At 32.7% G+C, this 13,037-nt stretch overlaps 1 protein-coding gene across 2 annotated transcripts in view; it reads right to left on the bottom strand.

The window, feature by feature from the left end:
• Positions 1–1,936: 1,936 nt before the first annotated feature.
• The window catches only part of LOC131948360 (dynein axonemal heavy chain 10), a 46,984-nt gene continuing 35,883 nt past the window's right edge, over positions 1,937–13,037 (bottom strand). For both annotated transcript variants that reach the window (XM_059309950.1, XM_059309951.1), the window contains 17 exons: positions 12,748–12,902; positions 12,134–12,222; positions 11,746–11,875; positions 11,257–11,530; positions 10,790–10,893; positions 10,231–10,383; positions 9,509–9,847; positions 8,634–8,834; positions 8,074–8,238; positions 7,814–7,954; positions 7,377–7,548; positions 6,708–6,839; positions 5,975–6,186; positions 5,169–5,336; positions 4,364–4,544; positions 3,656–3,792; positions 1,937–2,739 (listed from right to left, as the gene is read on the bottom strand). In XM_059309950.1, the coding sequence (XP_059165933.1) occupies positions 2,593–2,739; positions 3,656–3,792; positions 4,364–4,544; positions 5,169–5,336; positions 5,975–6,186; positions 6,708–6,839; positions 7,377–7,548; positions 7,814–7,954; positions 8,074–8,238; positions 8,634–8,834; positions 9,509–9,847; positions 10,231–10,383; positions 10,790–10,893; positions 11,257–11,530; positions 11,746–11,875; positions 12,134–12,222; positions 12,748–12,902 (2,900 nt within the window). In that variant the 3' untranslated portion in view covers positions 1,937–2,592. The remainder of the gene's footprint in view (positions 2,740–3,655; positions 3,793–4,363; positions 4,545–5,168; positions 5,337–5,974; positions 6,187–6,707; positions 6,840–7,376; positions 7,549–7,813; positions 7,955–8,073; positions 8,239–8,633; positions 8,835–9,508; positions 9,848–10,230; positions 10,384–10,789; positions 10,894–11,256; positions 11,531–11,745; positions 11,876–12,133; positions 12,223–12,747; positions 12,903–13,037) is intronic.

The following is a 13,037-nucleotide window of genomic DNA, read 5'->3' as shown; positions in this document are numbered from 1 at the left end:
ATTGAAATTAATTACAGGGTCTGAACTACTATACCGCCAGACCCATGCAATGCGGCGAGAGGGGGGGGGTATTTAGGGGGAAGGGGGAGCAAAATCCGATACAAAAATATACATTGTTTGCACCTTCATAGACTAGTGGTTTTGTGATAACATAAAATAAATAGACTACAGCAGTGATTGTTCTACAGTAACTAACACACACTGTTGAGTAGAGAAAAACAACTACATAAGTTGTAGTTGTAGTATGAAAAATAGCAAACCTTTAAATCACTTCCATGACTTTTTTCACAAATTTTCGGCGGGCATAAATAAGATATTTTAAAACTAGATTATTTCAGACCAGAAATGAGTTTTAGCCTATCACTGTGTTGTTTGTCTTATGGTGGATATACTTAATAATTTAAAAATTAATAAAAAATTTAGTGCGACAGTCTACAAATATATATATATATATATATATATATATATATATATATATATATATATATATATATATGTCTCAGCTCCATAGAGTAAAACATGTTTTACTAGTGTGTTGAAGATCCGGAATTTTTATTCCAAGGGTTAAATCTCCAGAACCCCAAACATTTTTTAGTTGGTTGAAGACTGCTCTTGCCTTGCCCGTCCTTATTTTTATGTCTGCTTCTGTCCCACCCTGCTTATCAACAATACTTCCAATGAAGATGAATCTATCCACCCATTCTAGGGCTTCTTCTGCCAATGTTATAGGGTTACTGTTTGATGCATTGACTTTGAGAACTTTACTTTTCCCTCTGTGGATGTTCAGGCCCAGGCATGTAGAGAAATTAGCAACACTGTTGGTTTTATCTTGCATTTCCTGTTGTGTGTGAGAAAGAAGGGCCAGAAGTCGTCAGCAAAGTCCAGGTCATCCAGCTGGCTCCACAGTGTCCACTGTATACCGTTTCGCGTTTTCTCTGTTGACATCTTCATAACCCAGTCTATGGCCAGTAGGAACAGGAATGGTGAAAGTAGGCAACCCTGCCTTACTCCGGTCCGTACTGGGAAGGCCTCTGTAGTCTGTTGGCCATGCACTACTCTACATTTCAGACCTTCATTTGAAGACATAATAATGCTGACTATTTTCTGTGGCACCCCGTAGTGTCTCAACAAATTCCACACTGACTGTCTATCCAGGCTATCAAAGGCCTTCTCGTAAATCTATGAAATTAATATAGAGAAATTAGTTCCACTCTTGGGTCTGTTCAATGATGATGCGCAGGGCAGCAATTTGGTCTACGCATGACCTTTCCTTCCTAAAGCCTGCATGTTGATCTCAAAGCTGGGGGTCTATCGCTTCCTTCATTCTGTTTAATAATATTATGTTGAAGACTTTTCCTGAGATGGACAAAAGTTTTATCCCTCAATAGTTAGAGAATGCACTAAGATCGCCTTTCTTTGGAAGTTATATGAGTAGACCATATATATATATATATATATATATATATATATATATATATATATATATATATATATATACACCCAAGTCATATGCTTCATGATGGGATTTTGTCAGTGAGGATGAAAGAATGACCAAGAAAAGTTCGGTGAATGGGGAAGAAACTGGTGGAACCACTGATTTAGAGACTTGAATTATTACAACAGCCTAATTTTCTGTCTCCTCATTAAATTAAAACAAAATTAATTATTTACTATTTGATTTAATGTTTAGATATTTCAAAACAAATACAAAATCAACTTTGAGAAACATAATGCTTGAAAATACATTAAAAAATGACATTAATTAAATTGCAATTGGGGAGAAGTCAGTGATCAGCTGTAGAAAGGCCAAACAGGAAGTGGTTGTAGCAATCAGAAAGTTCAACCACACACATGGAATTCACACAATTTTACAATGCTATTGAATATCACAGTTGATGTGTTTAGCACATGTAATGTTAAGTTAAATGTAAAATATAGTACAATCTTTTGCCATGTAAAATTTAATATATCAATAGTAAATGATCATTATAAAATATTTCATACTAAATAAATTTAAAAATTACTGTTAGTGTTACATAATTACAACAAGAAATAATGACATTCCATTGAACAGCATGACTATCATTAAGTACAATATAACACTTTAAAACATACATATCCACAGCAGTTTTCATAAATAATACATAATAATTTAGGCCATTTTCTAAACATTCTTATGAAACATTTACCAATACTTTTATAAACATTTCAATGTAATTCATAAAATAATACTAGTTGTAAATTTTATTTGTTAAAGACATTTGATGTATTAAGTTATTTAAAACAAGTAGATTTCCACATTGTTAATCTATTGCAGTCTATGATTTACAAGTGTGGTACTGAAATTTTTTTTTAATTTGATCTGACCAGTGTTGAGGATGAAACACAATGTGGAATATATTCTTAAGTTAATCAGTGTTGAGGATGAGACACAATGTGAAATATATTCTTAAGTTAATCAGTGTTGAGGATGAAACACAATGTGAAATATATTCTTGAGTTAATCAGTGTTGAGGATGAGACACAATGTGAAATATATTCTTGAGTTAATCAGTGTTGAGGATGAAACACAATGTGAAATATATTCTTGAGTTAATCAGTGTTGAGGATGAGACAGACTCCCTGTAAGACCCAATGTGAAATATGCTCCTGGGTGGCCAGGTCAGCTTCAAACACAAGACCAACGCCCATTGCATTTCGTCTCTGTGAGGTGGTGTATACAGGTGTCCTGAATGTGTTCTGGAAAGAGAAATATTTTTTTTACTTGCATACCATATCCGAAAAATTATTAAAATTTACGTCTGTTTGCATTAGGAACTCACAAGAATTTAATATTTTTTTACTTGCATACCATATCCGAAAAATTATTAAAATTTAGGTCTGTTTGCATTAGGAACTCACAAGAATTTAATATTTTTTTACTTGCATACCATATCCGAAAAATTATTAAAATTTAGGTCTGGATCTGTTTGCATTAGGAACTCACAAGAATTTAATAAATAAACTATTCATTAGTTGTTTTTTTTGGCTTTTTTTTAAAAAAGATAGTTTTATTTAAAATAAATCTACAAACTTACATTGTATAAATTATAGGCCCTATATGTTTTATTTTTTCTCCTACCTCTGCACTCATCATAACTAATATTTAAAAATAGGTTGACTAAAATAATAACGATAGGGTGAAGCCACCTGTTGCAGTGGCGTCACTAGATCAGGTGTCGCAGTGTGCTGTAACTGAAGGTGTCAACCCCCCCCCCCCCCCCTTCAGATATTGGAAATATTATTTTATTTTATTTATTTATTTTATTTTATTTTTATTTTATTATTTATTTTATTTTATTTATTTCTATTTAATAATTCTAATTGGATTAAAAAAAATTGTTTTTACAAAGTTTATGATCTTTGTGTCACCCACAAAATGCACCCCTGCCCCCACCCCCCACCCCCCAACATCACCTCCTTGTTTTGTTATATCATCATCATTGTTGGCATTTTTATAAAAAATATGTTTAGTTATAACATCATCATTATTGACATCTTTATAAAACTATGTTTTGTTATAACATCATCATTATTGACATCTTTATAAAACTATGTTTTGTTATAACATCATCATAATTGACATCTTTATAAAACTATGTTTCACATAAAGTACCTGAAGTTTCAGCCTGTGAGCTTCAATGGGAATGATCTTGAGGACAGGAAGTTCTTGGATTAACTGTTTTGGTTTCTGTGGCACCAGCTGTTGTTCCCAGCCTGCTCCTTGTAGGTACAGCCCGGACACAAAACATCCTGCAAACATATAAATCATATGTCTTTGTATGTCTGAAGGTTATGTGAATTCAGTTTCTTTTGCTATTTTTTAAAACTGTATTTAAAGCCCATGAACAAAACATCCTGCAAGCATATAAATCATATGTCGTATGTCTGAAGGTTATGTGGATTCAGTTTCTACTTTTATTTTTTTTTTGTTCAATTACAGCCCATGAACAAAACATCCTGTACAGCATAAAACCATATGTCATTGTAGTAGTCTGAAGGTTATGTGGATTCAGTTTCTGTCATTAACGTTTTTCACTTATTCAATTTATGCGAAAACCTTTTTTTTAACAATAATAAATAATGGCATAGTGAGGTCTCATTTAAATTTACTTAAATCCCAAATAGTATTTTAAAAGCTGTGTGATGCATTCAATGTTGGTATGTTTGTCACTTTTTGAAATTAAACACTTAAGATACACTTTTCAATACTTTATACAACCAGGGTTGTTTTTTTTTAAAGAATTCACACATACTGTTCTGACTGTAAGTTAGAGCCTGAAGTTTCTATAAATAATTGCCTGCTGTGGCAGAGAAAATGTACCTGATGTTGTCCTCTCAGTGACATCATCAGCAGAGTTGTATTGAGTGACCGCTGTGTACAGCGTAGACTTGTCCAGTGGCCAGCCATTTTTACGGCATGTAGCCTGCACCAAGGCTGTGAGATACGACTCGGGGATATGCAGGCCAGACAGCCACATCACTGGGGGTTCTGCTTCGTTGACCTGCAGAGAATAACAAAACGTACTCAATATTCAACATCCGTTCATTCTTTTCATTAGTTTAATTTTAGTGTATTAAGTTGGTCTATGACTCTGGTCTAAATTTGTGTCTGACTGTAATGCATGGTTGTGAGATCATCATTTGATCTATTCAGCCGCTTCAATTGCGGAAAGGGATATAACCAAGTTAAGTGGACGGAGCCGAAATATTTAATTGAGTTATATCCCTTTATGAGAATATTATTATAGCTTTTTACAACCTACTGGTTGACATTTCATTGAAAATATAATTAATCATTATAAACTTGAATTTATAGCTTTGTTGATTAATTTTAATCATACATTTACACACAAAAATTAGATAAAAGTAAAATAATGTATTAAAAGTACATCTTCACTTTCCCTTCATCAACATCATCACAAAACTCCCATCCTTACTATGAATGTGATATTATTTATGAATGATCCTAACATTAAAATATTATAAAATTCTATTCAACTTTTGCAACTATAGAATGTTATTTTAAACAGAAAATGTTAGTAAAAATTTGAAAAACATCCATGCATAAAATCAAAGACAAAGACAAAACCACTTTCATTTAATTTCTAATGTAATAGTCAACTTACCCAGCTGTTGTATTGTTTGAACCTCCTCTCAAAATGTAACATCCAGTTGCCAAGGGACTTTAAGGTATCAGGAGCTAGACGTCTCCAGATGACAGGAATTTGACCATTGAACATTGACCGAGCAACATCGTCCAATTCACTGGACATGCCTACCTCTCCAGCAAGTGCCTGGATGGAACAAGATTGTAATTGTGAAATATCTTTGGCAACCACAGCTAAAATAGCGCTATATAACTACATAAGTTGGTTTTTTAACTACTTCAATATTTATTGATACTTTTACTAGAGATACAACACAAATTAATAATTAATTAAAAAATGAAATGTCTTAAACAGAGGATATACGTTATTATTATAGATCTAGATCAGGGGATAATGTGTTCAGTGGGGAATAGTGCTGATGACACTATCCTTTGGATGCCAGTCATTTAAACCCTTTACTTTATCTTGCTGTGGGGCGGTGTGGCCTAGCTGTTGAGCACTAGACTGCTAACCCGAAAGTCTCGAGTTCAAATCCGGGTTCAAGTCAGTAGAACGCGCCTTAACCCACAGAGCTCTGATGGGTCTCTAACTCAGGTTAGGGAAAGTAAAAGCGGCTGGGCATTGTGCTGACCACGCTATACCTTCTGATGCCGAAGTCACAAAAAAACAGGTAAACTCTACTTCACCTGCTCTGTGGACCATCATCTACTAGCTTCATCATCCCCATGTGTATAGGGCACAAAAGGGAAAAGATGATACCATTTTATTGCATCATCTGCAAATTAAAAAATATATATAAATTGGCAGGGTTGAATTTGACATACCCTTTTTAAAGTGACAAGTGATCGCCTCATCCGACCAATGAGAAGATTAAACCTCTCCAGCTCCTGAAGTAGGACAACAGTGGTTGGGCTGATGTCTATGCCCAGATTTTTCCTGATCTTATCCAAATCAAACTCTGCTGGTAATTTATTCAACACATCCTGTGCGATTTGATCAATGAATTCCTCCCTGCTTATTCCACTGGATGAGTCACCTATTGATAATTTTAATCATAATTTAGATTTAACTAACACATTTTTTGCCATAGTTTATACAAGCTGTTTTTTTTTTTGCAACAAAATATATAACTTTTTTTTATATTTTTAATGAATGGTATTTTATTATTGTTTAAAAAAAACATGAAATTTATTAAAGTTGCTTTTAAAAAATTTAAAGTTGCAAAAAGTTAGTATAATAACGGTTACAGTTATAGCTTATATATTGACTGTATAGGGGATTAATGCAGAATGTCCACTTTTTTTGTGAAATTAATACACATTTATACTTTTTAATTGGCAATAGTAAATGCTACCAAAGCATATATATGCTAAATATCAGAAAACAAAATTCAAAATATTTTTGAAACGTTATATTTTGCATTATTATAATATGAGAGTAAGATTAAGAAACTCATTTTTCTCTACATTATGTTTTTGGACATACTTCATCTGTCCTCTATACAGTTATGGGAAGATTAAAGCATTGGTTGAATAAAAACATGGACTCTAAACCAACCAGTTTGAGGCTGCAACTCCACCAAATGGTTCCACATGTCTCTGGCAGCTTGGGTGTAGTAGCCAATCTCTGCATTAGGGTGGAGACCAAACACTTCTGGAGTATTTGCCAGTGGTAGGCTTTCAATGTAATCTTGATAAGAAGACACATTTTCAAAAATAATATAATGATAAGGTAACAAAGCTTTAAAAATAGGATAATGATAAGGAAACAAAATTTTAAAAATAATATGCCTTGACATATGTTCAGTTTTAATGTATAGACAAAGCAAGCTCAGATTTTAAGGTGTATTGAACTATTGGATTTAGAATCAATGTGAATGCTGTTGGGAAATCATACAGAAAAGTATACAGTTTATGTATCTGTTTGTGGGATGGAGTGGTCTAGTGGTAGAGAGCTGGACTGCCAACCCGAAAGTCTCGAGTTTGAATCCGGGTTCAAGTCAGTAGACCATCCCTGAGTCCACCCAACTCTGATGAGTACCTAACTCATGTTGGGGAAAGTAAAGGCGGCTGGGCATAGTGCTGACCACACTATCTCTTCATATGCCAAGGTCACAGAAACAAGTGAACTAACTTGCCCTATAGACCATCAGGTTTGAAAGGGAAACTTTACTGTTTATGTATCTGTTCACAAAGCTTTGCTGCCTTTCCCTGTGACTGTACTCACCCACATACACATCCCTGGGGCCATCTGCTGGGATGTGGTAGTCCACAACTTCATCGTGGTAGAAGTGGAAAGGCTGGAAAGTGTCAAAGATGAAATCTCCCATGTACTCATCCATGTATGTCCTCAAGATACGTCGGTCAAAGTCATCAATGGCTCGACCTCCGTACATCACCTAGTTATTGAGGAAATAAAAAGTGTTAATTTTATAGTACTGATATTGAAGTATTGGTATTAAATACCAAAGAATTTGAACTAAGGCTATTTGTTTGTTTTTTGTTTTAACAGAGTTATTTATTAAAAATCACATATACAATTCAGAATTCATTTATAGACTTTTAAGTAAAGCTAATTATAATGATGGTTTTAAACACACACAAAACATTTGATATTACAGATTATGAAGTAAGATTGTATTGGTTTTAAAAGAATGAACCCACCTCTCCTATCAAATATTTCAAGCTGTTCCAGGGTATTTTAGTCTCAGAGTTTTCAACAGCTTTGGTCAAGTAAGTGTTCAAGATTTGCATACAGACTCTGAAATCACTTTCATTGAAGTCATAGCTGACATTCCAGCCAATCTGAAAATAGATTTAATTGCTGAATGTAAGCTTGACATTAACTTTTTTTTAAAATATGATTAAAAACATAAACTGGCAAATTATAAGCAAAATGTGAATAGCTTTACAGAGTTACTGACCTTGCCATACTTTCTTCTTTCTTGAACAACAGCATGGAAAAATGCTAAGGTGAAAACTAGTGATGAGAAGGCTGGGTGTTCACACTCAGCCAGAGAGGATGCTGGGATCTTGTGATAGGTGCTGCGCATGTTCAACTTCAGGCCATTGGGCGGCTCAGTCACAACCTACACAAAAAACAAAACAAAAAATTTAGAAACTCATAGAAAGATAAGGAGACACTATTCAAGTGCTACAATAATGGTTAATTTTAACTTTATTTAGCAAATTAATTTGTCTTAATACATATGGCACTAGATTTTTATCAAATTAAAATAGATCATTATAAAAATATTTTTAAGATTTTAGCTTTTTATTGCTTATCCTTTTACTTTAATGTATTGCAAATATATATATATTTTCAAGTTGTGTAACAATTTTAATTGTTTCATTACCCTAAGGTAAAAAAATTTTTTAAGATAAGCTTATAACTTATAACTTTTTACTGCTTACCTTTTTCTTTTATTGTATTGTGAATACACATATTTTCAAGCTGTGTAACCATTTTAATTGATTTCCTTACCTTAAGAGAGCGTTGTAATATGCTGATGGGGAAAGATGGTGTGGGTTCTGTGGTCAACCACAAACGGAAGTCTGGGTGGGGTTTGGTCATCTTTTCCAGCTGCTTGTCCAGCTCTCTCAGCCATCTAACAAGCAGATGGCAGTTCTGTAGCATGAGCCATTGGCCACGGGAGATTGCAGTCTCCAGGAGCTGAAGAGCTAGCTGTAGAGTAATATTTCATTGGCTGTTTGGGTTATGTTGTCAAGAAATATTAGATTAGTAATATGAGCTATGTTGTAGAGTAATATTTAATTGGTAATATTGGTTAAGTTATAGATTATTGATTGGTAATATCGGTTATGTTGTAAAGTAATATTTGATTGGGTTATATTGAATAGTAATATTTGATTGCCCAATTTTGTATATTATCAAGTAATATTTGATTGGTAAAATGGGTTATGTTAAGTAAATAAATTTTATATTTCTTTTAAAAAAAATTTGTACTACATATAGGTCTACTCTAAATTACAATTTCCCTTTCCCATGTAGTGAGGAAAGCTAAAGAAATGTATCCTACTTTCAAGAAACCTGAAATCTTATTGTATTATTCATTGATAAGCATATTGTATAAGACATAAATCTGTGTTTTAAAATCATTTAGTAGCTTAAAGCTGTATAAAATCATTTAGTAGCTTAAAGCTGTATAACATCATTTAGTTGCTTAAAGCTGTATTATCCAATCATTTAGTAGATTAAACCTGTATGATCCAATCATTTAGTAGCTTAAAGCTGTATTATCCAATCATTTAGTAGCTTAAAGCTGTATTATTCAATCATTTAGTAGCTTAAACCTGTATTATCCATTCATTTAATAGCTTAAAGCTGTATAAACCCACCTTTTCTTGACCTTGACCCATGGACAAAAATTTGAGTTTATTGCTGCCAAATTCAATCCGGTCAGCCAGTTTCATGAGATCGCTTGCGGGATCAGAGCCTGGGCTCAGTATAAAAACTATCGGAGACATCGGAGTGCTCTGCTCGTAAACAGTCTCAAAACTGATGATCGGCGGGGTGACGTATTTCTCACCCATGGTTTTGGTCACGTACTCGGTCACCGCTCTGTAGATCCTGTCAATACGGAAACAGCGGACCAGCATAAGACGCTGGAATTCACTCAGTTTTTCATCGTAGTTCATGGGGAACTGCTGAGATTCTGGAGTGTCGTGGTCAAACCACTGGGAAAAAAAACAAGTTCAGAATTGCAGTTTAAAATTATATTTTCTCATATTAGTAAACTTGTCCAAACTATTATTTTCCTTTTAGTACATTAGTATGTATATATATATATGTATAACATACATATTTTGAAAAAATGTAAAAGCCAAGTGGCATGGATTTACAGAAGAAACTATTATAGATCTGGCAAGGTGAATCAATGCCATTTAGAGATCTAGGCATGGTTTGTGTAGTGAGACTTGGGGATTAATTTTACTACAAATATATTTTTCTATTTTTGATTGTATTAAAAAGCATTGAAACTTTAAACAAAATACAGCTGATTGTTAATATCCATAGTTTTTTTTTACCAACTGTTACAATGTTATAACTGACTACAAACCTTTTTCCAGGCTTTTTCATTGTGTTCAATATCTTCCAGTAAAGAAGAAAAAACAGGAAAGTCAGTTGCCAAACGATTACAGTCTTCCCATCCCTCGTCGGGGAACCATGGGAATGGTTTTTTGCGCTTGCTTTTTTCAAGTGCTACTTTGCCCTAGTGATACAATAAAAAATATATATTATCAACAGTACCACATTTAATTATAAATATTGCACCCTAATAAAAGCTAAGAGAACTGACATAAAAATATTTTTATTACTAAAATTTCTTACCATTCCCTATTTAATCTCTACAATGCAAATTATAAATTTATAGGTAAGATTTAAATTTACTATAATGATAATATTTTGATACTTTCCATTACACATATTATAAATGATGCACACCTAAAACAGCTAACAGAACTTACATAAAAATATTTTTAATACTAAAATTGTACACGATTTCCTAGTTCATCTCTACAATACAAATTATAAATTTATAGGTAAGATTTAAGTTTATTTTAATAATACAATTTTGATACTTTCCATAACACTTGTTCTGACAAATCTTTACTTACCTTGATGAAGAAGTCCAGTTCCTCTTGAGTAACAGCTTGCTTGTCTTGCTCCAACTTGATGTTGATTTGGAAGGAGAAAAGGAGCTTGTGCTTCTCAAATATACCTAGAAAAATGTAGAGTAAAAAAAATTGAATTTTATAAACAGTAATAAATAAACAATTTTAAAATTTTAAATTGCATAGTTCAATCCTGAAAATCTTTTTTTTTTTAAAAATCAATGATAATTTATAGTGTTAGCAGCATTAAATAAATTTATCTTGATTTTGAATATTTTTTTTTAAATCACAAAGAGTAACTTAATTGACCTGTACAACCGTAGTTGTAAATATTGTGGGTAAGTGTGTGCATAATTTTTTTAATACAAAATTAATGATTATTTATAGTGTAAGTAGCATCAACTAAATTTATCGTATTTTATTTTTGAATGTAAATTTTTTTTTAAATAACAAAGAGTAACTTAATTTACCTGTACAACCGTAGTTGTAAATATTATGGGTAAGTGTGTCCATGATGTTGCGCAACCTTTTGCTAAGAATGGAATCGGGCAAGCTTTTCTTGAGTGAGTGCCCAAACACCTCCAGGTACGAAGCCAGTGAATACTGGTACATGGAGTTGACCTGGGACATCTCAGCAAGGACGAAGAACAGGATGGCTCCTCGCTTGGCAGCAAGACGGTATCCGTCTCTGAGCTTTTCTATGTCTATGGCAGTTTTTGCCCCTAGTTTCAGTTTCTCTGACACCTTGGGAATAAATTAGTAGATGCTAAAAATTAATGTGTGCCATAGTGTAATATTAATTTCTAAATTAAAGATATAATCTCTTTGAGATATAGTCATATATACATATATATATATAAATATATATATATAGACATATATAAATACAGTTAACTTCCCCCCTGCAAACCTATGTATAAATATAGATATAATTCAGATAAGTGGGTGTAGTTTCCAACCTCTGTAGCCTTAGTTTTTGTTTCTTCTAGTGTCTGGACCAGTTCAACGTTGTCCAACATGTTGCCTTGAGATGTAGCCAATTCTCTTAGAAGAGAATCTTCCAGATCTTTCAGGAGTTTCTTGTTAACACTTTCAACAGCAAGAGTTAGATATTTTTAAGGTTGCATTTTTTAAATTTAAAAAGTAAATTGTATCTAACACTGTTATAAAAACAAATATTGCATAGGCATTATCATCAGAATAGTTACTGTAAAGCCAAAGAATTATTTTAATAAGTAATATGACAGTAAGTTTATATATTAATAAGATACAAAGTCAAGCATTTGATGCACAAAAAAGAAGACCAATTAAAAATTTAAATGAGATCATGAATATGAAATAATTTACCTAGTTTCCATGATTAATCTTTCTCTTTGCTCCTCTAATTCTTTTCTTTCAAACTTGACAATGACACTGAGAAGTTGGTCCTCAAGTCCCTATAAAACATATAAAAGTGTTAATAGTGTTTGTAAAAAAAAATTTGTTTTATTAGCCTCTCTTTAAGAAGAAAAAAAATTGACATAATTTTGGTATACTTAAGTTAACTATGCAGTATGGAACTGCATGGCCTGGCAGTGCTAGACTGCTAACCCGAAAGTCTCAAGTTCGAATCTGGGATCATGTCAGTAGAATTTCCCTGAGTCCACCAAGTTCTAATGCATACCTAACTCATGATAGGGAAAGTAAAGGCAGCTGGGCATGGTGCTGACCACACTATCGTTTCTTCATATGTAAAGGTCACAGAAACAGGTGAACTCTAATACTCTTTCCCCATTGACCATCAGGTTAGAAAAGGGAACTTTACTAACTATGCAGTAACCATGCATTAAACTATTTCAAATTTTTAAATAGCAATAGAGGTATACAATAAAACAACCATGTTGTACATGGGATTTAATTAAAGGAATACATTTTTCATATACTAAATATTTTACTTCAAGAAATTTTGAGCTAAAACAAACCTTTAGTGTTACAGTGTAATTGATAACCATTGATTTCCCAAAAATGTTTGGTCCATATTTTGGATTTGCCAGCTTGGTGTTGAGGTAAAGTCTAAAATTGGGATCATAGTCAACTTCTTTGTCACCCAACATGACAAACTGTCTACCTTGATTTCCTAAACAAAAAAATTCAAATTAAACTTTATTAACCAATGTAATAAAATTTTAAGCAATAAAAACAATTAAACTGAAACCAAAAATGACACTTTTTTTTTTACTTAAAAATTAAAACATAAATAAGGTGTAACTTA

The sequence above is a fragment of the Physella acuta genome, unplaced genomic scaffold (assembly GCF_028476545.2).
Source record: "Physella acuta isolate Inbredline_101_S28 unplaced genomic scaffold, ASM2847654v3 ptg000641l, whole genome shotgun sequence".
Taxonomy (NCBI): Eukaryota; Metazoa; Mollusca; class Gastropoda; family Physidae; genus Physella; species Physella acuta.
This window is presented reverse-complemented; position numbering and strand designations above follow the sequence as displayed.